General features: G+C 40.9%; 1 protein-coding gene across 1 annotated transcript in view; it reads left to right on the forward strand.

Moving 5' to 3' along the window:
* KDSR (3-ketodihydrosphingosine reductase) overlaps positions 1-27334 on the forward strand; it is a 50757-nt gene that overhangs the window by 15252 nt on the left and 8171 nt on the right. Inside the window, exons 4-8 of the mRNA XM_074987776.1 lie at positions 2482-2547; positions 2698-2793; positions 9238-9429; positions 13250-13333; positions 26211-26294. Coding sequence (XP_074843877.1) covers positions 2482-2547; positions 2698-2793; positions 9238-9429; positions 13250-13333; positions 26211-26294 — 522 coding nt within the window. The remainder of the gene's footprint in view (positions 1-2481; positions 2548-2697; positions 2794-9237; positions 9430-13249; positions 13334-26210; positions 26295-27334) is intronic.

The raw sequence follows: 27334 nt of genomic DNA on the forward strand, positions 1-27334 counted from the left end.
GAGTCTAAGAAAGGCTGTTGAGTGACGGTGAAAGCCACAGGGGCAGTCAGCATCAGAACTAGACTGCCAAAGTCCCTACTTGCAGTTCCATCATGAAAATATGAATGGTGGAGTGATCAAGCAGTTGACGTAGAGTGTGACCAACAGCTCAGCAAAGAAGCTAGCAGTACTGTAAGACGCAATCTGAGACTGAATTTCTGGTGACTTTAGTGCTACAGTTAGAAGCTTATACAACAGTGCTGCTCTTCAAACGAGAATTAATCAGAGTTGCTCCAGAACTTGAAGACTTCAGCAGCTAGTGCCTGCAAGGTGGAATGTGTGGGCCATGAAATACCAATTTCCTGAGAGTTACTGGTTGACTAACATTCAGTCACAGTAATTGGTTTCTTTACGTGCTCCTTACTTAGAAAAAAGCTTTCTCTTGCTGGCCCAAAATTCTTATTTACATTTTTCTGTCTCCCTGATTAGGAGGTTTAGACTTCATGGACCATAAAGTACTTCTAAGGGTTCTACAAATATAAAACTACATCATCAAATGCTGTTTCACATCCCTTATTTGGATGTTGTTCTCCTTTTGTGGAGAACTGGGAGACTTTTTTTCTAAAATGCAAAAAAGTTTTGATAGTTTTTCCTCAGACCTTATGTTGTTACCTGTTTAACAGGAAAGGAGCAAACTTCTTTCCTAGAACAGGATAATGAGTGCATTTGCTTTGGGGAGTGATGAGTAGAGCTACCCAAACTGTGAACGAACAGTCGTCATAATAAATATGGAGAGAAGGTGGGGAATTGCTACATATGTAAATGAGTCCTCAGAGGTACCATTCCCTGGTGTAAGTTGCATGGGCTAGTTTTGACCAGGTTCAGGAGATCTGGCGAACTAAGAACTCATGTGAAGTGAGTGGCTTGGTATAGGCTGTGTTTAAACTACAAGGAAAGGATGTGATTTCACTGATTGTATATATGCGTGCATTAGCTCTTATTGAGCTAATGTGAGCATGCATAAAAGTGTAACCATGGTAACAGAGGCTTGGCTGAGTCTGATTTGTACTCATCCACAATCTGTTATAATGGATCAGGCCAGATGGGTGCAATAGAGTAACAGCAGGTATATTAGGAGTGGTGGGAGGAGGAGGGGCTGCAAGAAAGCAGCAACTGTAGAGGCACTGTCAAGTACAAGGAAGAAATGCTACAGTATAGAGGTGAGAGGAAAGGAGAGCCCTGCCTGGAGAAGAGCCCTTTTCGGACCCCAGAAATCCAAGGGAGGAGAGTAAGTTAAGAAATCTAGACTGTTGCCTCTGTGTCATGAGAGGCCACAACCCCCTCCTTTTTTCCTGATGCTATGCCAATGATGCGAGTAGCAAAATCAGACTATGGCATGCTTCTGAAATAAAAGGTTTAGATTCAGAGGTGTAATAAGGCCTTGAGGCAAGCAGTTAGACCAAGAGTTGTCTTTTTCCTCAGACGGGGAAAGATAATACTCAGCCTACTGCTACCCAGAAGTGCAGGATCCATAGTGTGAAATTAGGAGCATATAAACTTTGTACTTTGTCAAAATATGTTTTCTCTGTAATGCTTTTCTTGTGAATAAATACTTTTGCTTTGTGAAGGTTGACTGGTCACTGGTTAGCCTTGTCATTGCCCTTAGAGAGCAGGATGAGAGGGACTTGCAAAGGTGATCAAAGTGAGCTGCAGGAAGAGAATTTAGGAGACCATAAATCCCTAATTTGATGGGATTAAAACACAGGTTCTGTCCCCAAGAAAGGTGATGGCTAGAGGTGTGAGAGGAGTGCCCTTAAGGGGACCACATGAAACAGTGTCACATCCTAAATATTTGCCACAATTCTGTATGGTTAATGAATTACTCATTGAAATGCTTTCCATGAATCTGTTCCTGGCAGCTGTCCCAATTAAGAAGCATAACAATATAGTTTAAAAAAAAAACAAACTTGTTCTACAAGCTTAAAGTCCCATTGTTAAGGAAGCCTGTCGAAAAGAAAAGCATGGTTTCTAGTATATGGAGACTGCACTGTTAGCTTGGAATTAAGTAAAAGAATGAGGTTTTACTCCTGAGCTTTATATTGTGTTTTTAAAATGTGTCAATTTTGAATTTGAGAGAGGTACAAACAACAAGCTAATGACTTCTGTGACTTGCAAAACCTATATGATAAGTTTGCTTGCAGTTTTTGACATGTTAGTGAACCATATCACCAGATCAACAAATGCTGAAATTGAATTACACTCTTTGGAATCATTAAACTTGATTACCTTCTCTTATCTGGTTAACTTATAATTGAACTTTCTCAGTCTAAAATGATTTCACTGATAGTTCTATTTGTAAGTAATACTGAAATGTTAATATCTTGCACTTCTTATGGATTTTTTGCAAACCATGCTTTCATTAATAGAAAACCATTTGACTTTTATAACATTTTAAAGAGATGTGTCTTTCTAATTCTGTTTAATTCCCTTTTTCTTCATTAGGTTGTGCTTTGTATATCTGTTGATGTGTCTAAAGACTATGGACAGGTGGTGAATGTCCTTAAACAAGTAAGGAAGTAATAAATGTCTGTCTTCAGTATTTTTTCTTGTATGCTACATTTGTAAAGTAAAAACATTTACTTATGATTTTGAACATTTGAATTGCTGCAGTGCATGAAAAATATTTTCCCTGTTACTAATATACTAACTTTTGTATAGGCTCAGGAGAAGTTGGGTCCAGTTGACATGCTTATAAACTGCGCTGGAACGTCAGTTACAGGAAAATTTGAAGATCTTGAAGTGAGCTGTTTTGAAGTGAGTATGCATGTGTATTTTTTTTTAAAACAGATAATTAGGTATAATTTCTAAAGAATAACTAATCCAACATTTACATCAAGTAAACTGTCTATTCTGAGGTCCTGGAGGCTGAAAATAAAATCTATGTACTGAAATCACAATTTGAAACTTTGCTGACTGTTTTCTTTTTCTTTTTGTATATGGAAGGGCAGGAAGACAGATGGCTGGATGGACACTTAGTTTGTGGTATTTTAAGCATCTTCGTCCCCCAGCAAATGAAACCTTGCTCTTTTTTATTGCTAACAAGGACAATCCCAATTAACTCTATAAGGAGTTTGAAAATTGAAGATCATTAGCTCTAAACAAACATCCATGTCTTGTGACTAAAATGATTACAAGCAAATTCTTCACTTGCAAAGAGAAATTTAGGACAGATTTTATGAAGTCAGTTTATCAGTAGATAAATCATTGTTTTGGGGTATATAGTATCACTCAGTAGTTACTGAGAGGACAGCATGTAACAGCTTGTTCTTCTTCAAGTGACCTCTGGGGGTGCTGCACTCAAGTCTTGCTGTGCCCCAGCGCTGCTGATCAGAGAGTCTTCAGAGCAGTGTCTGTTGCGCTGCTTATGCGCTCTGAGTGCCTCTCACTCCAGCCACTCTGTGGAATGCATGCCTGTTGGAAGCCTCTTCTGTCCCTTTTCTCCCTAGAGTCCCTGTAGACTCCAAGTAGAGGGGAGGACAGGAAGGTAGTGGAGCACTCACATGGACACATCTCGAAGAACCATTGTTACTGCACAGGGTGAATAACTTTCTCTTCTTCTTTGAGTGGTCCCGGTGGGTGCTCCGCTCAGGTGACCCCACAGCAGCACCTGTTTGATGGAGGTGGGTATTGGAGTCTTTTATGTGGCAGAAGTAAGGGGCGAGTAAAACCTGAGTGGAGTACCCGCAAAGGACACATCTCGCAGAACCATTGATGAGTAACTTTCTCTTTCAGCTTGACAGCTGTGGTCTTGGCTTCAGGGTGCATTACCCTGTACTAGAGACGGGTAAATTCTAATGTGCACTAAAGCCTTAAGCTCTAAGTGGCCCATGTGGATCTGTCTGGTCCAAACTAGGGGACTTTTAGTGCAGGTTAATGCTTTATGTAGACAAGATCTGTGTTTAGGTTTTATTCAGAATTGATACAAAAGTGATAAGCAACCTCTGGGTTGCCAGTAATTTAAGTTTTCCTCCGTTAGCAGCCTTAAAGAAAACAATATTTTAAACCTTGTACCCTGGAAGAGTCTTCAGCTGTCTTCACTGCTGCGTTAATTTGATTTGTCTAGATTTGCATTAGCTCCTCTAGAGTTAGACTAGTATAAGTGAGAATAGCCACAAAATACTTCTGACTTGTCTTCCCTATAATACTTTGTCTGGTATTGATATGATGGCAGACCTCCATACAGGAGGCTGGCAGAAGGAGTTTTGCTGTCATAGCTACACCATTTCCCTGAATGACAGTAACTGTGCAGACTGAACCAGTCTTCTGTCAACATAATTGCCAGCATAGCCATGTCAGCTGGGAAGAGTAATCTCTCTCTTCCTTCTCCAACTCCCCATTGATATTGTTATGTTGGGAAAATTTTGTGTGGACTAGACCAGAGTTATTGTGAGTGGCTGACAAGTCATGCTAGCTCAGACAATAGCCTGTACCCCTTTGTGGGCTGTCCAACTTCACTTAAAAGCACATACACAAACCTCTGAGAATGGATGTGGCTGAAACTCTAAGGATGGCTCTCAAGCTCTAAATGGAGTTAACTCTCTAGTGAAGACAAGCCTTAGCCAAGAAAATGATTGATCATCCTCATGTTGTCAGAATTTTTCTCACTCTTTTTTTAATATGATCCACCACAAAACATTTATTACTTTCCAGTTGAGATGACTGGTCTACAGATGAAAAACACCCAAAGGAGAGCATATGTTCTGGTTAAATTCTTAAAATGTATTTCATAAGACATTAAGGACATTTCGTAGCACATTAAGGACTTGAATTCATTGCACGTCTTTCCATTAAATTTCTTGGACCTTGTATTGTGTTGTAGACACCCGAATTAACTCATGTGACTTAAATTAAAATTGGCAAAAGTATGTCTTGTAAATAAGCTTCACTCTGTCACTACCAGTTGCCCAGCAAGAAATGTAGTTCTTAATCAAAGTAGTTGAAACTATGCTGCAAAATCAGACACAACTTTTTGTGGTGTTATGCAGGTAGCAGATCGGCAGTTCAGGTATGTTAATTTGCTACTTCGGTTTAATTAGGGCAAATCATAGAGTCACAGAATACTAGAACTGGAAGTCACCTCAAGAGGCCATTGAGTCCAGTCTCCTGCCCTCTCAGCAGGGCCACACCCCATCTAGACCATCCCCGATAGGTGTCTGTCTAACCCGCTCCTAAATTTCTACAGTGATGGAGATTCCACAGCCTTCCTCGGTAACTTATTCCAGTATTTAACCACCCTGACAGTTAAGAATATTTTTCTAATGTTTAATCTAAACCTCCCTTGCTGCAATTTAAGCCCATTGCTCCTTGTCCTGTCCTCAGAGGCCACGGAGAACAATTTTTCACCCTCCTTCTTGTAACCCTCTTTGAGGTACTTGAAAACCACTATCATGTCCCCTCTAAGTCTTCTCTTTTCTAAACTAAACAAGCCCAGTTCTTTCAGTTTTCCCTCACAGTTCATGTTCTCTAGCCCTTCAGTCATTCTTGTTGCCCTTCTCTGGACCTTCTCCAATTTTTCAACAATGCTTCCATAACCTCTTGGACACAGGCTCCTGGCAGGCAGCATACCTCCCGGGATAACATGTCAGGGTGACAGATGGGTGCCTCCGTCCCCCTCAGAAGAGAGTCTCCTACAACCACGACCCTCCATTTCTTTCTCATAGTGGTGGCAGCAGACCTCCCAGCCTTGGGGGTACAAGGCTTCTCTGATTGTCCTGTAGGGGGTGATTCCTTATGTCCTGTATCTCTCATATCCAGAACAGTGTACCAGTTTCCCAGGACCACAGTGGGAGGATTGGGGGCAGGAGCAGAGCACTGCCTTCTGCCAGAAGTGACCCAGCTGCCGGTGTCTCCCTGAGCCGTCTCCACCCTCACATGGTGTGTTAGCACTCTTTTGTGGTGGGACAGCTATCTGAACCTCGGGTGTCTCCGCACGCATACTGTCTAGGAATTGCTCGTGGAGTCAAATACTCCTAAGCTTAGCTACCTCTTCCTGAAACTGCACCACCTGCTTCCTGAGAGTTTCTACCATAAGACAACTTCCACATTCCAAATATTTGAACTTGAAATCATGTAGTACGATAGCCATCACAAGTAGTGGTTGTATTAGGTTTACTGTTGATGTCTGTCATCCTAGAGTTTAGGGAAACTCTAAACTGGGTGTTTTTACTTAAGTGCGTTACTTAACTTTGGGAGTATATGTATGGGGACAAAATCTGCATCCTGTGGAACTTCTCAGACATTCTCTCTCGTGTGTTCATGCTGTACTAACAATGGCTATTTTTGACCAAAATGTGAACTGCAGGTTGTGATAGAATTACAGTTGTGATAGAAACCCTGAAACTGCAGCTCTGGAGCTCAGTGACTTAAGTGGGAGGATTTCATTCCTGATTCATGTGAAGTGCCTCTATGCAAAGCTTGTAGGGGTCAGGATTTGGTCTGTACTTTGAATATTAGCTCTCTAGCAGTTTAGTTTGTGACTGTTTGTGGAGGCTTCCCAACCGGGGCAGCGGCTCCATGCTACTGACCACCAGGGCCACTGGCGGCTGCGCGCCCCTGGCTGCCAGCCGCTATGCACGCCTGCTGGTAAGCAACCTGTGGACACTCAATTACCACCTTCTTCCCCTTGGTCTTTTCAGGTGCCGTCTTCAGTTTTATACCAAGGGTAAACCTGACATTTTATTCCGTGCTGCTACTTTTCACACCTTTTGTAGTTGTTTTCGTGGGAGTACAGGAAGTCAGATTAGAGAGAGATGTAATTGAGGACAAGGCTGGTGCAGAGCACTTGCTACCATACCCACCCTGTGCCTGGGAAATAAGAGAAAAGCCACAGTTTGCATTTCATTGGCATGGATGCTCATCAACAGTGACTGCTGACTTATTTTTTCCTCTCATTCAGGACTTTGAAGCAACAACACCAGATAATTTCATTTATAGTGAAAACACGCACATGCACACAGAGAAGAAAGCCTAGGCAACACTGAAACGTTGAGGGCACTTGGATACTCAGTCTTGCTATTTGGGTGGGGTGGGGTGCATGAATTGATCTCAACTATAATACTTGGGATCACGTTCATGCCTCTTAGTGCAGCAGCAATGAATGATGAAGTATGCCCACTGCTATGAAAATGACAAAAAAAAACTTTACAGCTCAGAGAGGTTCTTTGTTACCATCCATTTTTTTGGAAACCTGATCTCACCAAACTAATAGGATATAAAATACATTTAAGTGGTGGTGTAGTAGTCATGTAGTAGACCATAAAATTAGCACACAAGTTTCCGTCTTTGGATCCACACAATCCTAAGTAACAGCATTTACAGAGATAAATTCCAGCCAATCAGAGCAGAGTTCTAGAATTCTGGCCAAGCAGAGCAGTGGAGGGCGGTGCCTGGAAACAAAGTGGGGGTAGAGACGTGTGTCCAGCAGGGAGCAGGTAAGCTGCACCCTCACTGTCCCGCTCCCTCTTGACAGCTCATGGGCTCCCTCTCATCCAGACCCCACTCACACCCTTCCCATCCTCACTCCCAGACCTCTCACCCCCAGCCTGCTCCTGCAGGGGACCAAATCTGAGGGTGAGGGGTTTTTTTTTATGCTTCTCACTTGTGTGCCCCCCCCCCCGCCAACCTGAAGTAGGTTTCACACTCCTGAGGTACTGCTTTTTGTCTTGTGTGTCGGGAAGCCAACTTTCTTGAGAACCTGGGAAAGTTATTAAGAATAAAAGGGAGCCACTAATGGTGTTGCTGTTAGCAGAGTCAGTTTTAGAAAGATTCTGACTACAACAGCAGTTTGACAATTAAGTGGCTCTGTGCCCCTGGCAACGGGGCTCCCCCAGCAGCTCTCCTCCCCTGGCCATTGGGGCACCCCACCCAGGGCCACTGGCGGCTCTGCACCCCATGACGCAGGGCTACCTGCCCAGAGCTGCTGCCGGCTCCACCCCCAGCCAATGAAGCTGCCTACCAGACTGGATGAGCCCCCTAGCCCCTAACAACCACTGTGGCTGGGGCTCCCTGGTTGCTGTACCAGAGAATCCAGGATAAGAGAGGTTCAACTTGTATTAAAATTCCAGACAGTTGTAGACATTCGGAAAAAAAAAAGACAGTTGGATGGAGATGTAAAGACCGAAACAGTAAAGCACTGCTTCTTTATTTATTAATGAAGTTTTTGTAAGTTGGACTATTAGTGACTTTAAAAAGTATCACCGGCACTCAAACCTTACAGAGGGGTCAAAAGGTCAGATTTCAGCACTCTGCCTCAGATAGGTTGCTGACTCCTGCTATATATGTTCTGTACTTTAAAGTGAAATACTACCATGATGTTTAGGTATGATATTTAATGCATTAATTTGGTACCTTCCACAGTCTCCTGTGAGTTAATTACAATTCCACTGTGCGAGAGGCACAAATCAAGATGCGTTTTTCCTCTCTTTGCTACTGTGCCAGTCATTGAACACTCTCCAGAATCTATTGCTTATTTACAACAATCTATTTTCCTGCTTTCAGTGTTTGAAACAATAGCACTCTCCAATGGTTTTAGTAACTTTTATTCTTCACAGTATTCTTTCATATGACTGCAATCATAAGAGGCTTATAATTGGCTCAGTCAGTCAGTCAGTATGACTGAATATTTAATTATTTTCTTGACAGGTGCAAAATGCCTTCTCTGTCTTCAGATCAGATTCCATTAGTTGAAAGTTGATAAGCATGCTTTATTTGGAAGACCAGCATGTAGTCTGAAAGGCATTATTAAATATACTTAATGGCATTAAGCTGTGTATATTTAAAGAAAAAAGTGTGTGTGGTCAAGATTCTCAGCTCAAGCATGGGAAAGCTCAGTGGTTTGAGCATTGGTCTGCTAAACCCAGGGTTGTGAGCTCAATCCTTGAGGAGGCCATTTAGGGACTGGGGCAAATAGATGTCAGGGATGGTGCTTGGTCCTGCCAAGAGGGTAGGGGACTGAACTAGATGACCTCCTGAGGTTCCTTCCAGTTCTAGGAGATGTATATCTCCAATTATGTGTATTTATTATATAATATTTTAAACTTGGGATACAACTGTCCTTCCTATACTTACTAACTTACTGAACTAATTATGAGCCTCTTACGATTGCTGTGTTATGACCAATGTGAACATGGATTGTTGAGAAGTGTTGAATAAAAAATGTTTTTGCACAATTCAAATATGATATTCATAATATTTGCACAGCGATTAATGGCAGTCAACTATTTGGGTAGTGTTTACCCTAGCCATGCAGTGATTGCTACCATGAAGGAACGAAGAATGGGAAGAATTGTGTTTGTATCATCTCAGGCTGGACAGTTGGGATTATTTGGTTACACAGCTTATTCGCCAACAAAGTTTGCTCTTCGAGGATTGGCAGAAGCCCTGCAAATGGAGGTATGATTATTTCTCAGCTATTTGTAGTATAAATGGTAGATATTGCAGAAATGTTGCAACTCTTGCATTCTTATGCGTGGTTTGATCTACCGTACTACTAAAATGTCTCTGCACAACAAGCCCAAATAAGAATATGATGGCAACTTTTATAAAGTATTTAAATGAAACTGACCCTTAAAATGATTCTAACAGATTATGAACAGACTTCTTTAAAAGTACAGCTCTGATCTGAAAATGACTAGAAAAAAAAATCGAGTAGCCACATTTGTCAATAATTTTTGTATTAAATGGGTGTTAGTTTACAAGTAAAGATTTTTCTAACTGCAAAGCCTACAGATCTCACAGTCAAGCTGTGTTCTTTCCATCTTTGTGCATCCTTGCAAATAGTTACATGCCACATTAGGCCATCAGTAACAGCTGTGCAACCCCATAGGTGTTTATAAAATTGCACAGATATAACTGACGTAAGCTCAGTAAAAATTATGATGCCTGAGAAGGCATAGAATCAGCTCCTTCAGTTACAACAGGAGAAAAAAGTGAAAATCATTTTGAAGTGAAGTAGAGTGCTGTAACTCTGAATAATACCTGCCTACACCCCTGCATCAGGAATGTAAAAAGGCGTCTCTTTTTCCATTTGGCTCTAAGACGGGTGTGCAACCTGTGGCTCTGGAGCCACATGCAGCTCTTTAAAGACTTCCTTGTGGCTCCCGATGCTATAACTGCAAAGTGGTGTGTTTGTTAAAACTCCTGATTATTTTTGATATTTAGGCGAAGGTCTAAAAGCCCACCCATGGACAACTCATATGTAAATAGCAAACAATATGGGACCTTGAAATGTTTTTTACTTCCCTCTTTAACACGTGCAGTACACTGTGGGATATGTATGTGCGCTGTCCTTAAAATAGGGTTTACAAAAATTGTGGTTTGATGTTATTTATTAAGGACTGTCTGGTATTCAATGCAGTGTGGCTCTTGAATGATTGAGTTTTTTTAACAGTCTCAAAAAAACGGCTCTTCTTTGTCTTTTGGTTCCTGACCTCTGCTCTAAGAGTAGAGTAGTATTTAGTCTTATGAGCCTCCTTAAGCTCAGAAGGAACCATGGTAGTCATCTAGTCTGACTTCCTACATATTTCAGGCCACAGAGCCACATCTACCAACTTCTGAAATGTACACCTAACTACCAGTTGAGTTACTGAAGTCCTCAAATCTTACTTTTAGAGTCTAAGTTACAGAGAATTCACCATTTACACTCGTTTAAACCTGCAGGTGACCCATGCACTCTGCAGGGCCTGCCACAAGCATTGCCCAGGCAGCTCAGACTGGCCAGTTTCCAGCCAATGGGAGCGGTGAGGATTGTGCCAGGGACAAGAGCAACATGCAGAGATCCTCCTTTGCCTTCTTCCCACCCCTATAGGGAGCCTGTCACAGAGCTCTAAGTGGAGTACCAGGCCATGGCAGGCAGGAAGCCAGCCTGATGGTCCAGCTGGGCCACCGGATATTGGTAGCCCAGAGTATTGTGGCAGGCTGGATCCAAAAGTTCGGCAGGCCAGATCTTGCCTGCCTTGGGACAGAGAGTGCCTGTTGTCACTCCGATCCCATTGTCTGTTGTTTACTGGCTCTGAAATGTGACTCTTATCAGAAGGTTGGTGGCTAATATTTTCCCCAAATCTGACTCTAATTTAAAAAAAAAAATCTGTTTGTAGCCTTATGACTTGCAAGCTTAAGTTCATTACAGAATATTTATAAAAGGAAAAATTGATATTAGACATGTTTACAGTACTCTTCTCATGTTCAATGTAAGGCAGGGGTGGATAAGAGATAGCCCATGGGCTGCCTCAGGCACAGAGCAGCCAGCCTCTGCTTTAAGCAGCTGCCTGCTCCATGTAACTCTCTGCTCCAGACACTGGGAGGGAGCAGGAAGCTTCATGTGCAGCTCCTGTTCCCTTGCAAAATGTCTGCTCTCCCAGTGGACAGTTTCCTGTTTCTGGGCAATAGGAGCTGAAAGACTTTTCTGCTGGAGGAGACAGGATCCAGGTCATAATCCTTCCCCCACCACCTCCTCCCCACTGCCCTATGTTACAACCCAGATCCCTGCACCCCAGTGTCTTGCCCACAAGTCACAGCCCAAACCGCTGTATCCCAGACCCCACCAGAGGTTACAACCCTCTTCTTCACCCAAATTCTGTCCCAGACCCCACACCTCCTCCTGCACCCCAGTCCCTTACCCCAAGCTCCCTGCTGCACCTACTCGCCATCCCAGACATCTCCTCCATTAATATCATGGAAGAGTACAGCCCTTGACCACTTCCCAAATTCTTGGTGTGGCCCCTCCAGCAAAAATTATTGCCCACCCCAGGGTCGAAGTCTTAACCTTACAATGGATACAAGCATTAGAAAGCTGGTGATATTTGCTAGGTCAGGGGTCAGCAACCACAATAGCAAGAAGAACCATTTTTTTTCCAATTTGTTAAAAAAACTCAATTATTCAAGGGCTGCAATGCATGTGAATTCAAGATTGTCCTTGAGATATAAGGTCAAACCACACTTTAACCCCTATTTTAAGAACAGCACACACACTGATTTGTAACATGATACGTTTACTGCAGGGTGTTTACAAACTCTTTACATATTCTATTTCCTCGCACTTTACACGTGTTTGTACCACTGTCTTCCTGACTGTCCCTCCTGCACCTTCTGTGTCTCAGGAAGATGTGAGGGGGAGTTATCCGTTATTTTGAGATCACGTATCGTTTGCTCTTTAGATATGAGTTGTACATTTTTTGACTTTTAGACATTCACCCTTCATAGAAAATAATCAGGGTGTTGTATTTCACTTTGCAATTATAGTGTAAGAAACCGCAAAGAAGTCCTCAGAGAGCCACATGCGACAGACTCCTGTACTCGGTGCTTTACAAACGCCTAATAAAGACATAGACTGCCCTGAGGATCTTGATGCTTTCTCTGTACTTATCCTTCAGAATGGTGTTATGCTGCTGAATGTTATTTTCACACAGTTTATCTTTATTTGTGCTGACAGAGGATTCTACCATCTCCTTTTCATCATCTTTACACTACATTACAGTATGCATTCGCTGTTGGCAGAAGCACATAAATATACATTTATGTCCTGAGTAACAATCAAATTAATTGCTGGCCTAGACTTCAAAATGAGTATGGGGGTTCAACTGTGTTGCGATTTGTGTATAAGGTGTGGGGGCGGGGGTGGTTGTTTGCTTTGTTTTTATTTTTGTTTTTGTTTTTAATTTAGAAAGAATGCAGCTTTCTCCGTTCTACACATTTTGGAATGAAGACATTTTAAAGATCATTTATCAATTAAAGAGTTCTTCAGATTCTCTACTGTTCCTATTATGCTTTCTTGTTAAAATTATAGACCTGATCCTGCTGCATCTGATTTTAAGCCTGTATCCATGTTTACCAAATGGTATCCTGTTTGGAAATAGGAATGTAAAATCCCATTTAATTAGTTAACCAGTTAAACCTTAGCTTTAACTAGTTAACTAATTAATGGAGGGTGGAGGGGCAGCTGGGGAGGCCATGGACAGGGGCTGCCCCCCTGCTTCCCCTCAGGGCCAACATGAACAGGAATTGCCTGGGCGAGGCTACTGTGAATGGGGGCTACTCCAGCTGCACTGGGGTGGCCCCCTCCCTATGACAGCCCCATGGAGCCGGAGCAACCCCCCATTAGCCTCATCTGGTTAGGGCTAACATTTAACCAGTTAATAGGCTGTCAGTACACATATATTAAATTTAACACTATGATTCTCCTATTAAGAGATACAATTGTTTTTCCAAAACACAGGTAAAGCCTTATAACATCTATGTAACAGTTGCCTATCCTCCGGATACCGACACACCTGGCTACGCAGAAGAAAGCAAAACAAAGGTAACTTAATGCATATCAAATTTTGCATACATGTCCAGGATGTTGTCACTTCTGAAATTAAAATATATTACCCACACTTCTCATTAACTCTGTTGTGTGTGTATAAAAAAAAAAAATCAAACGCTAAATATCATTAGATAATGCTTCTGAACTTTACCGGGGTCTGAATTCAATGGCACAAAGTACTTAAAATTGTAACACTCTGCAAAGCACCTAATACTTTTTCATTATAAAGTCTATATGAAAATGTTATAAAAGTGGGACCAGTGTTAACAATTGTAAATCAATCTACCTGCTTCAACAGCGGTTTAACAGCAACAAAAGTCTTGTTTAATTGATTAATATTTAAAGCGTGAAACCTATTTGATTAATATGAGCCAGACTTTGGTGTCAGTTACACTCATGAGCTTTTGAACTAAGTAGTTTTCAGAAATGTAACAAAGGGCAGATTTTGTCTATAATTAAGGATAGGATTTTGTCACATGACTTTAACCAACCTCCATGATTATTTCGGTGTCAGCCCCTGTTCCTCCCTCACATAAACACAGCCAGACAGGTCACTGTCTTCCATTAATTTTTTTTTATTTCCTGAAACCTATCTATTACTTTGGAAGTTTCCAATTAAAAAATCGTAACCTTAGCCATGATGTATTATTAAAGTAAGATGGAAACTGGCTGTTTACTTCATGCTGCCAGACACCTAATGCTCTTCTGCTGTATCTGTTTCCACCAGTGTCTGTGCCAACAAAAAGCTTTTTAAATAACTAAAAAATTCCGAACTGTCTTCATATAGAATGAGTTGCTCCTCCTCACCGGACCTTCCAGAACAGATCATCAAAATGAAAGCCTAACTTCTAAAAGAGCTACATAGCTAGGGTTCATGTTGAAATTTAAACTGAATATTGAGAAGACGAGATTATTTTTCATTACCATATAGAGAACTAGAAACCAAATGGCATGTATATTATAGCTGTTCTGGAATGTAAGAGCACAGTATTGCATGTGATAGGAGATACAGTTTACTGTTGACATCGTTTTTGCCTCTGTCAGTGCATAGAAATCAGGAGGGATTATGTGACAACTTTTTTGTAAAGAAAATAGTTTTTATTTATTCATTCTCTTTTGAGACAGTATACGTTTGATTCAGAATCCTTTCCTTATCCCAACTCTATAAAGCATAAAGGGGCCAGCTTAGGAATTTGATTTGCAAAAATGTTTATGTAGATTGGAAATTCCTTTGTATTGTAAATTTTTGTGTCTTTTCTGGTTTGTACCTGTTATCTCTTTGGTAACTGATCCTATTTCAAGAAAGTATTTACAAGACAAGTACCTTTTCTTACTCAAAGATTAGTTTGCAATTATGCAGTGCCTGCATTTTTTCATTTTTATAATTCATTTGGTAAACAGGTTTTCTGAGTTTTGTTCTATAATTGGAAAAATCTAATCCTTAAATTTGGTTTTATTTAAACATAATGACTGCATCTTACTATTTGCTTTTTACAGTTAGTCTCTCCCTTTGCTTAAGGATATTGTTTGTTAATATTTGGTAACTTTTAATTCTGTTGCTCACTTTCTCTTATTTATTATTCATGAGCTAGTGCCCTCCACATGTAGAATTCAGAGGTGGTTCAGTATTGTTGTCAAAGGTTCCAGGGCTGAGCTTAACTCATCAGAGGCTCAGGCCGCAGTATTTTCAGCAAGGCTCACATTGGTTATTAAAATTCTCTTGAGCACTTTGTTTCAAATTCTTTATTTTTATTAATTTGTGTGAAGTTGCCTCATACAAACCCTCTTTTCCTACCCTGGATCAGGTAAAGAAGAGTTTCAATCACTGCAGCATCTTCCTTCTGGATCCCTGTGTCTATCCAAGGCATGGTAGAGCTGTCCTGCAAACACCTGGCCTAAATTTAAGCTTTGTTCCCTATGTGAGGCATTTCCCTATGTTACGAGCTCTACACAGGGTAAATTCTGCAGTGCCTGTTCCCATGCAGCCTGTTCTCGTCAGGATATAGATTTAAAGTCTGACTTTTGGGTCCCCACCCTGCCCCGAAGATAGAGGACTTAACCACAGAAAAGCATGATCAGGAACTCTGAGCTTTCAGGGTGAGGAAGCTGTCAAGACAGCTCAGGGGGCAAGTTCTGCAAGAGAGAGAGAGAGAGGCTGATGAGTTGGAGAAATGTGAAATGATCCAGAATCTTTCCTTACCTATCCAGATACTAAAATGGGCGTGTTTTCCCTAGGAAGAAAGCAGGATTTCTACACAGTGCCCCTTCCTTCCCATTATCAATTGGGGGAATCTCATGATAAGCAGAGTTAGTGCGCACAAACTTTCAAAAAGCCAAAATGAAGCATTGCTTTCCCAAGCAACAATTAGTGGGATGAAGAATCAGCTCTTCAATCTATTCTCCATTTGCCTTTTCACCCTGATGGAATGTGTCCTGGGGCTTTTCTCCTACCAGATGTGCATGTCTCACAGTGCTCTGTATGATGCTCACTGCCTCTCCCCCATCGTGCAGCATACGTGGGCATGCAGAGAATTTGTTCCTCCTGTGTATCCCTGCCTCAGGCTGCCGTCTAATGGGGATTCTGTCCATCTGGCTTTTAGCCCCAGGTGCAGGATCCTTTGCTCTCCCTTGGAAAGGGGTTTTACGCTTTGAAATGCAGGAAAGGAACTAATCCTTCTCTCCATCACTCTTCTGCTCTGAATACTGGCTCCACGTTAAAACCTTGGTTTAGGGGCATTTCCATCCCATCCCCATCCAGGGAATTGTTCATCCAGAGCTCAAAATAGATATGGTTCTAGCTGTAACTTTACCATGATGATAAAGATTTTTAAAGATTTAAAACTTCATTGCACCAGTCCTGAGGGGTCATCAGTAACCTTTTATTTCCAGTGTGTAGTATTGCAGATCTTGTGCGTCAGCTTCATCCTCTGAGTGGGTTGTTGTTAAAATTTCTGAGCTTAAAAGCATGCACTTGATGCAAAATGAGGTGTAATTGTCTGGTAACATCCAGATTCCCCTTCTGTGGACAGTTAAACAAAGATGCGCTAAAAGTCAGTCCAGCTTTCAGTCTAGACCCATGCACCATGGAAGCCAGCACATTTGGAAGATGAGCTTCCGTGATCTCATAGTACATTTCCTTTTAGTTCATTTCAACACCACTATCATGATGTGTCTTGGGGAGCAGAACGTGCAAAGGTAAACATAGAGGATTGAACAAGTTGTTAGTTTAGTCCAGCGCCATAGTGACTGGTACCAGCTGCGTCAGTAAAATATGCAAGAAACCAGGTAGGGGTCAAGTACAGTGCTCTCACAGGAAATCTTCTACTGCTTTTCGTAACTGCAGCGTGAGAGTTTGTAGCCCTTCCAAAACCAGGAGTAACTAGAGGTCAAGGCTTCTCTGTGGCAATGGAAATAATCACCTGGGCAGAGGAAGATCTGCCTTTCAAGACTGTTCACGCAAAGGAGACACGAGAAAAAAAGGGAGAGCTGTGGTTCCTCTAGCCTTCTACTGTCCCAGAAGGCACTTTGTATTTTCACAATTCTAAGGACTGCACAGTGTACCTGCAGAAAATATGAGACCAGGATCATGTACATTTAATAGGCTGAGCATGGGAAGAGAGTTGTAGTTCAGGATGGCTTCTCCATTAAGCTCTGATACAGTTTATTATCCAGACAGAATTCATCGAGGGTATTTCATTCATTGATTTACAGATTTATTTCAGATTTACATTGCTGGTGCAAGGGAAAAGAGAAAGCTCTCTGAGGCAGTCTTACCTTTCATTTATGCAGTGCCCAGCACAGTGGAGCCCAGACCTCTAGATCCATGGTGTCCAATGCACAAGCCACATGTGGCTATTTGGTCTTTTGTATGTGGCTAGATGACTTGCAGATAAATATATTTTCCAAATAATGTGGTTAGTTCACTATAGCAGTTGCCACTATCATGGCTACTGCTTCACAGACACCATGGCTCTAGGTGCTCTTGTGATACAAATATTATAATCCTAAAGGTCTTGTGACCTCAGGTATTTTGTCATGGATGGGGAACCTTTTTTTGGGTCCAGAGCCATTGACCCACAGCAAAAGCAGTCGGGGACCACGTAAATGTGAGAAGAACCCCCCTCCCCCCACAAAAAAAAAAAAAAAACCACAAAATCCTCTCCTGACTGAGACATCTCACTCCCCTCATGCCCCAGCACCACAGGCAGTGGCGTGAAGAAGAGGGGACTAAGGTTCAGGGATTCCCTCAGACCAGATAAGCTCTTTTGTGGGCCCAGGGTGGGATGAGAAGTGCGGGGGTTCAGGGTACAGTGTATGGAAGGGGCTGCTGGGAAGCAGGTGTGGGATCTGAATGCTGGGGGGGAAGGCGCAGTAGCGGGCTGGGGTTGGGGAATCCTGAGATGTGTAAGTGGGCTGGGGGAGCAGTTTGGGGGGGTTCAGCAATGGGCTGGAGGTGAAGAGTCTGGGTAGGAGGAAGGGTGCAGAAACAGGCTGAGGGTGGAGGTCTGGGCAGGAGGGAGTGCATGAGCAGAATGGGTCTGTGGCAGGAGGGGGATGCAAGAGCTGTGGAATGGAGCCGAGTCTGAGAAAAGTGCTCTGAGAAGCTTTTCCCCTGAGGCTAACAGGCACACCTTCCCTTCCCCGCCCCCGCCCCCCCCCCCACCCCGTGCCTCCCCATCAGAACAGCCAGGGAACCCTCTCCAGGCAGCATGCTCTGCCATTTCCGTAGCCCCAGGGGCGGGGAATGGTGGTGATGTGACTGCCCCCATCAGGCAAAACCCTTGGGTTAGATCTGGCTCCAACCCACGAAGCTTGGGGCTCTACACCCCTACGCATTGTGGGCTGGATGCTGGGGAGGGGAACCCCTGAGCCTCAAGGGCTGGATCCTGGCAAACTGTGGGCTGGGGTTTCCACACCTGGTTTAGGTCCTATAACCAAGGACCTATAGAAACAGCGTGAGTACCAGCCATAGCAGCATTTTGTAGACAAGAACATTGGATCCTTTATTTGAGTATCAGATGCCAAATTTAATCACAATGACAAATTAGAGAAGCCTGAGGCTGGCATTTCTAACAACCATTACTTCCAAAAGGCAAACTTTGGAATTAGTTCCTATATCTGTATAGGAGCCACAGTTCCTTTATTGTGCAGAAAGGATCATTATAGTTCCAGAAGCCTTTCTGTTCAAAATAAGTTCCATTTTACACAATTCATGGGAAGTAGAACTGAATGATGGGAGAATTAACCTTAAAAGGTGATTGCATAAATAGGCATTCCTAGAATTCCAAAGGTGGAGCTCAAGTATATGGAATACATATGCTAACTGCACTGTGTTCATCTCATTCTGTCCAAAATGCCAAGTCCTTAAGGCCTCAAGGTTGCTGCAGGCAAGATATTAAAATCTTGTACTAATTAGCATGCTAGTCATTTGGGAAACTGTTCACAGAAGTGCCTAGTGGCACTAGGAGAAAGCATATGAGCCTCATCTGAGGACAGTAAATTCCTGTTTCTCTTTTCTCCCGTAACTTCTTAATTCATAAAGCTTTAGTTGTATACATGATGAACTCATTCCTGCTCCAGGTGCTCCTGCTGCTTCCCCAGCTGCAGAACATGCATTCTGCTGGGGAAAAAAAGCTGCCGCCTGACTTACGCAAAATTTGAATTATACGAGGGTGCGTGGGAACGCAACCCTCACAAAACTTGAGGGACTACTGTACAACAATTCCACACATTCAATTTTATGAACTATTAATAAAATTATAAAATAATAAAATTAAGTATTAAATTCCCAGTTACATAATAGCATACATTTTCGAACAAGACATGAAAATATAGATTATGTTGTAGGTATATTTTATAATGTAGTTTATGTGGCCCTCAGTAGGCTTTGAGTTTGACATACCTGCTCTAGTAGGATTAAGTTCAGCCCAACAGCATTGGTTGGACTGCCTCCAGGTTCCACTTGAGGATCAGGGCATTAGCTCATCAGTGATGAATTCAGAGAAGATACTAATATTTAAACAAGATCTCTGTTCTAATTTATACATTCCTACAGTTAACATCTGTTTCTTTTGAAGAGACACTAAACAAAGATGTCCCTTAACTTTGTAGTTTTAAATGAAGGCCAAATGCTTAATGTAATCCTTGCTTCTGTACTGTTTTAAAGCTAGAAGAAACTGAGTGCATGGGGTTTTTTTTTCCGTTGTACATTGGACAACCTTACAACTGAAGAACAGTTAGAGTAATTGAAGGGTGTCTGAAAATTAGAGGAAACAGATTTTTTTTCTCACATTTGAGTAAATAAAAATTTACATTGCAGTAATGCCCAAAGGCCTTAGATATGTTTAGTGCCCCATGGTGCTACATACTGTGCAAATACACAGAATGTGGATTTAATGTGCATTCTGAGTTTTAATGGGGAAAGATCCATGTGTTTTCAAAACATAGCTGTTACAAACAACACTGCAGATAAACGATAGAACTTTTAAAATGTTTTTTCACTGTGCTATATTGCATTTTTTACTTCCAATAAATACTGTCATGGCCATTAAGCTAATTCTTGTAGCTTATTTCACTTTCTGGTTCTCACATAAAGTTTAGTGTTTTGGTCACAAATACAACAAGAGAACACCTTAATTTTCACTTATTTTAATAATAAAAAAGCTGCATGTGGCTTATAATGAAACAGACAAAGACACTGAACTTTCTTGTTATATTTAGTGTTGTAAATTCTTGCTTTTTTAGGGGGGGGAGAAAAAATCTAAATGTTTAGCTACATCCTAAATGAGCAGTGCAGTATTATTATTCCTTATCTCAGGCTATCTTATTGCATTAGGGCTGTCAGTCACTGTTAACTCAAGCAATTAACACATTTAAAATAGTCAAGATTAATCACAGTTTTAATCACACTGTTAATAATAGACTATCAACTTAAATTTATTATAAATATTTTTGAAAGTTTTTCTACATTTCCAAATACATTGATTTCAGTTGCAACACAATACAGAGTGCATTTTGATTACAAATATTTGAACGGTTTAAAAAAAAAAAAAGCTATTTTTCAGTTCACCTCAGACAAATACTAGTGCAGTCTCTATCATGAAAGGACAGTTTACAAATGCAAAAAAGATTACATAAATGCTCTCAAAAAACTAACCCAAGTAAAAATTTAGAGCCTATTCATACAGTCTTACTTCAGTCAGCCAGTCGTTAAGACAAACAAGTTTACATTTATGGAAGACAGTACAACCAGCTTGCTTACAATGTCCTCTGAAAGTGAGAACAGGCAGGTTCAACTTAAATCCAAAGCAGTGCAGACTGGCATACCGTCCTTTTCATCATGAGTCAGATGTGGCAAACAGAAAGTTAGGGGGTGTCAAAGTGTTGATCTTGTAAGACTTCTGACGACATATTCCACACCTCTTTTTCTCTGATTTTGAAGGTATTGCAGATACTTTAAACCATTGGTCAAGTGCTGTAGCTCTCTTTAGAAATTTCATATTGCTACCTGCTTTTTGTTTTGTCAAATCTGCAATGAAATTCCTAAATCAGACATATGCTGGATCATCACCTTAGACTGCTATAACATGAAACATGGCAGAATTCAGGTAAAAACCACAGAGTAGGAGGCATACAATCCTTCCTCCAAGGAAGTCGGTCAGAAACTTAAGTGATGTGTAATTTCTTAGATGAGTGTCATCAGTGTGGAATTGTGTCTTCTGCAAGGATGACGATTGAAGCATGAGGGGACATACAAATGTTTTGCATATGTGGCACATAAATGCCATACAATGCCAGCCATGTCATGTGGGCATCTGTTCTCACTCTCAGGTGACATAAGTAAGAAGATGGCAGCATTAACTTCCCCTAAATATAAAGGAACTTGTTTGTCTTAGTGATTGGCTGAACAATAAGTAATCCTGAATGGATCTGTAAATGCTGAAGTTTTACTTCCTTAGGTTTTTGAGTGCAGTTCTGAGGAAAAAAAAATGTAAGTTGCATTTCACAGTAAAGAGATTGCACTTGTTTGGGGTAAATTAAAATACTTTTTCTCTTCTGTTTTGCGGTACAAATATTCTTGTTTGACCTACCTAGTTTTCATACTTTGCTATCTATTTGGAAATAGAGAATCTGCCTTGCGGGATTTTATTTTTCTACGCTGATTTAAACTACCACTGAAGTTTTGTGAAGACTTGTGGTTTAAGAGCAATTTTTACTAGAAGACACTTATCTTTAAAAAAGTTGTTTCTCAGGCCCTTGTACGCATGTTAAACAGAAATAATCAGAATTAAGTCTTATAAAAATTGACATCACATATGGGTTTTAAATAATCATACATTTTTCTACCCACTGCTTCTTTTACTGAATTTACAAAATAGTGTCGTCTACTCACACACCCATCCTGTTTCTTTATATTCAGAACTTGCCAAAATATTCTTCGTTTGGTGTTAGACTACGGCTGAATTTTTAATGTTTAAGCAAAATCCTTTCAGCTGTTCTTGAGTTTGTGAGAATGTACAGCTGTGTAAATGCAAACCTTTGTTGGGATTTAGCAAAGATGGTTTGAAATTTGGTATGGAAAATAGTTAAGAAATACTTCCTGGGACTGGATTAGAAGAAATTTGGGTTTGGTTTACAAAGATACGAGCATTTTATAATTGTGTATAATGTGTGCAATAGTTTCTTTGCATTGTGGACTGCGTTTAATCATAACAATTTAAATTGGATTTTAATCATATTGTTTTCTTAGTGAGCAGTTTATTTTCCTGGATTAATATAGTCATTAAAACATGTTGATTGCAAACAAATACAGCTTGTATGCTAAACTAGTAGACTTATACATCTGGGGAAGGGGGCGGGCTACTTACTCTGCACACCAGCCTCTCCCCAGGGCCAGGGGGAGAGCAGAAGTAGCCCTGGGGCCAGAGGATGGACCACGCAGCTCACCCACTGCTATCCAGGATGGGAAGGGCTGCGTACTAAGGCTGCTAGCTCTTTCTGGGACCAGCCCAAGGCTGTGCAGGCACCTACCATATGGCAGCTGCTTTCTGGGGCAAGTCAGGGTGGCAGGACTGTAAGAGCTTGCCAGAATTGTAGGGACTGTGCTGCTGGCCAGTGAGTGATCACTGGGGTGCTTTCAGCTCCACTGTGGTCACGGAGGAGTACAACTTTCCTTACTCTTATGCCCCCCCGCTTTCTATGTTCTGGAAAGCAATTGGATTCCAGGCATTTTCCGTTCTCCTTGTACAGCCAGACCCCAACTTTGCTTTAAATTATGGTAAGAGGCACCTACATACCAGATTTGGTGGTCCTAACTTTTACTGTTTAGGAGGTCTTGAACAGACTCAAACAGACAGAGGAATATTTGTAAAGTATATATGCGTTGACATCCTTTGCTCATCAAGAGGATACACAATATCTATGCAAATTTAGACAAGTAATTATTTAGCTCCACATATGTTTATTTAGATTCTTACATTTTAAGTGTTTGTTTGTTTAAAAATGATAAATGTATATATTTTTAAACTAAGATGGGTGTCGAGTTGCATTTGGATAGAGTCGGTGTTCAATTAAATGTACACAACCAGTGTTTAAAATTATTTTTGTGTTAAATAATACTGCCTTAAATGCACTGTATACTTACAAGATTGTGTTTCAAAAGTGTTTTGTGTGTACATCTGACTTAGTAAACAGGAAATATTAACTGTAGTCAAAGAATTAAGATTTTTCTGGTCACAATGGACCCAATTTTCAAAAGTATCTAAACTACTAGTGAAAAGAGAGACACAAGATGGGTGAGGTGTAATGTTTTTTATTGGAGCAGCTTCTCTGTATCAGGAGAACAGCACATCTACAGCAAAATTGCAAATTAAGATTAATGGCAGTTAATTGCATTGCCTCCTTAGGAACCTTTGGAAATCTCACTAGGCACATATATGCTGTTTTATGTGCCTGACTATTTTTGAAAACTTGGCCCCTATGGCCTTCAAAATTACAGAATTGATACAGCTTATCCTCTCCTACCTGTGTGTTGTAGTTTGGTTTGGTTTGGTTTGTTTAGACTGGAAGAGGAGAACAATTGTTCCTTCTTTTTCTGTTCCCAGGCAATTCCTTAACATTGAATAATATTTTCTTCATTTGGAATAGCTTATCTGCACCTGCTAGTTAAATTGAAACCAAAACTAACCAAAAGCTTTTCTATACAACAGAATCTGTGGCAGTACTTACATTTGGAAGAATGTGAAACAGCAGCTCCTTTTGTAAAGACTGAAAATAATATTGATTTTTAGTTTAGTACATGACATTGTGATGTTTTCAAATCTTGAGATGACCCCAAAAGCTAATGATGTTTTTGCTACTGATTTTTTTTAATGGAATGGAAAAAGCTATACTGTTTAAATGATTGAAATTCAAGGAAAGCTCATTTATTCAACTTTATTAATATATTTAAATTACTTTAATAGACTCTTGTAAATTTAGGACCTTAGATTGTCATGATTAGGAATTAAATTTTGAACATTTGTATTTTAAAAATACAATTTTTTTTTTTTAATTTATCCACTTGGAGTCTTGGCTAATCCCTATAACTGTGTATGTGCAGGTTGAACTTTCCCACTCCAGCACCCTTGGAACCTGACCAGTCCTTAACCAGGGAATTTGCGGGCCCAAGGAGGGTCAATACTTGCCCCTCTGCTTCCAGCCACTGCCTATTCTGCTGTTCTGGCTCCATTTTTCCCCAGTTTAGCAACCTCCCTGGCCCGAGCGCATTGGTTTTTGCCTGTTGTCAGACTAGGGAAATCCAGATTAAAGAGGTTCATCCTGTAATTAAATGCATCTTGTCTGTAAATCAACTAATTTAAATGTATAGTTAGCGTCTTATAGACTGTTGAGCTACGGATGTTAACTGGTGAGCCTCACCCTAAATGAATGAAGCTTACTGATTATGATTACCCATTGGGGGCTGTGGCTGGAGCAGCTCTTATCTGTGACGGGCCCAGCCTCAGAATGCCACTGGCAAGGAGTTTTCCAACCTAGGCTGGGCTGGAGCAGCCCCTGTGGCCATCCTTCCCTTCTCCCCGCCCCCATTTAATCGTCTAACTGGTTAAAATTAACGTTTAACCAGTTAACTAACTAACTGGGTTTTTACATCCCTACCTTGACCACTGCATGCCTGGAGTTCTTGTGTTTAATAAACAACTGTGTCTGCAATAGGTTATTGTGATGCAACTGAAGAGTCTCTTATAATGGAAATGCACAGTGGAGTAGAGTTCAATTTGTGTATGTGATCTTCATATAGATAGTTCCTTATTCTTGAAGTTTTGACTGTGCAACCTGAGTATTACACTAAAGCAATTTCTGTATTTAGCTTACAATGCATTGGAAATTTCAGTCTTGGCTGCTTCAACAGAAATTCTCATAGTATTGTGCTTGAGATATAAAATAGACTACATGCCTGAGAGCTAGGCATTCCAAACTCTAGCTTGTTTCTATTCTTGTAATAGACCTATTAGATTGGATGAGGTCTAAATGATAGATTCCAAGTTGTATGTGCTTCAGGGCATTCATGTAGCATCTCAGCAGCTTCTTTTGAGAGGCACAAGAACTTCACATGTGAACTCCCCAAATCCCCTAGAAATGAAAGGAGATGCAAAAGTGGATTTTTGAAGGATGCTGTACTGAGAGAACTGCACTTCTAATGATTTATTTTTTTGTAATAGATCTACAAGTATTTTCTTGTTGAGGGAAAGCAGTTTAAACTTCCAGTGAATGCCACAGATAATAGAATTTGATGTATATCTAATAAATTAAGCATAATTTGATAAATCCAATAACTTCATTTAAGAATAAAATACTGAGGCTGGGTCTGCATGAAGCTCTGCGAGGCACTGCTGCTGGCAGAGCTACGCAAAGTGAGTTTCTTGGGATTGCATGCAGCTGTCCATTTGCATACACCCAAAGCTCATTACTATAGCCATGCAAGATTTCGGTGCCAGCAGAAGGGGGTGCCGGCACTGCAGAGGCTGTGTGGATGTACCTCTGCCAGCTGACCCCCCCTCTGTTGCCAGTCCCTTGAGGCTTAAGAGCAGAGCTCCATGTAGGCATAATCTTGAGGAATTACTATTTTTAATTTTCTGTGTTGGTAAAATATTATACATAGCTAAAAGCAACCGTATTGGCAGCCTTTTTATAAAGTTGCTCTTTATTTGATGGCCTACTGCCTTTACCTTATAAAAGGAGAAATTGTATCTGACAGTCTGGGCACATCTACATAAGCATCTTTTCCTGGCAAAGCTGGGCTTTTATTGGGAAAACGCACGGAACGTCTATATGCAAAAAGCGCTTTGTCGACAGTTTGTCAACAAAACCCAGCACATCCACTGGCAGTATTATACCTCTCCCTGTTCTGGTATAATGCCTGTCTCAACAGTGTTCTGCCGACAGTTGTGTAGATGCTCTGGGGCCCTGTTGTCGACAGACAGGCTTCCAATGCAGTGGGCAGCCCTGTTCACAGAGCTTCCAATGAGCCATTCTGTCAAGAGAGGGCCAGGCAGTCTGGCTGCTCTCTGTCGACAGAGCGGATTGCTCTTTCCATCTGCTTTTGTGTGTAGACTTGATCTGTGAACAGAAGTTCTGCCAGGAAATCTCTTCTGTCAGTGACATCTGTCGACGGAGGCTTCCCAGGTAGACATGGCTCCTATGAGGTCTCCCTTGTTAACAGTATTGGTACGGTGAACCTAAACTGATGCCAATTCATTGAAAACCTAACGCAGGTAAATTATCTGCCACTAGAAATAATGGTAACTGAGTTTGTCTTCTGTGTGTTGTTAATATAATGAAATTTATAAAAATATTTCTGTATTTCTTTTTGAAGCCTTTAGAGACGAAACTAATTTCAGAAGCCTCCTCTGTTTGCCAAGCAGAACAGGTTGCCAGAGTTATTGTTAAAGATGCCATAGTAAGTAATTATTTTAATAAGGTCTTTGAAGCGTGGCATGAGATGAGAAATTGTTGCGTGAAGTACTTATTTAAGTTTAAAATAAGAATAGTTCAATAAAAACATTTCTCCTACATGAAATGTTACTTTATTTTTGTACTGGAATTTTCTTCTTTACCATTTTTTCATTTCCCTGTCATCAACATGCCCCTAAACATTTACCCCTTGGCGCTTCTACTCCTCAGACAAAGCAAAATGTAGTAATGTCATGTCAGAATAGACTCAAACAAATTACAAATGGTTTAAAATATTAAAGGTGTTTTCCATGCATCAGATGGCTGGTGAAAAGAAATTTGCCTAATGATCCAAGAAAGGATTAATTTCTCTGGTTAAGATTAGTAAACAATAAAGTGACTGTACAAAAATTCACAGTATTCTAGCATGTGTGAGTAACTGATTTATGAGTATAACAGTGCAGAAAATGGTAGTGGTTGCAGAAATGGCGGCATCAAGCTTCCTGGCCTCTCTTTTTATTTTTCAGGTATCTTGTACTATAATATCTTCATTCTTAAAGTACAAAGACAAATGACATTTAAGAGCAATGCCCAAAAGCAATTGCCCGGAAAGAAGTCAAGAAAATAAAACATCATCAAGTTTGCTTGCAGCCATATCCCCTCAAATTTTGTTTCAGTTCTTAATATATGCATATGGCACAACTGACAACTGCAGCTCCCCATTCCTATAATTTATAGTTCCAGAAAGGGAGAGGCTATCCCTTTCTTACTTAAAAAACTTGATCTAAACCTGTACGAAGTGTGTGTTTTGGGTTTGTTGAGTCTTCATCCACACGCTGTATAGTTGCTCTTAGTTATTTCCAGATTACTATAGGATTTACTTTTTTTGTTAAGATAATGCGGTATGGAGCACTGTTTCAGAAAGTCCAAACGGGTAAAAAAATGAAAGGGAATCAAACTATTATGGCAGGTAGCCATCTTTCTGTTACTTGCGCAAGGGTTGTCCAGAGTCTCAATAGTAACTTATACTTATTTCCCAGTTTCCCA

This window comes from Carettochelys insculpta, chromosome 2 (genome assembly GCF_033958435.1).
Source record: "Carettochelys insculpta isolate YL-2023 chromosome 2, ASM3395843v1, whole genome shotgun sequence".
Lineage (NCBI taxonomy): Eukaryota > Metazoa > Chordata > Testudines > Carettochelyidae > Carettochelys > Carettochelys insculpta.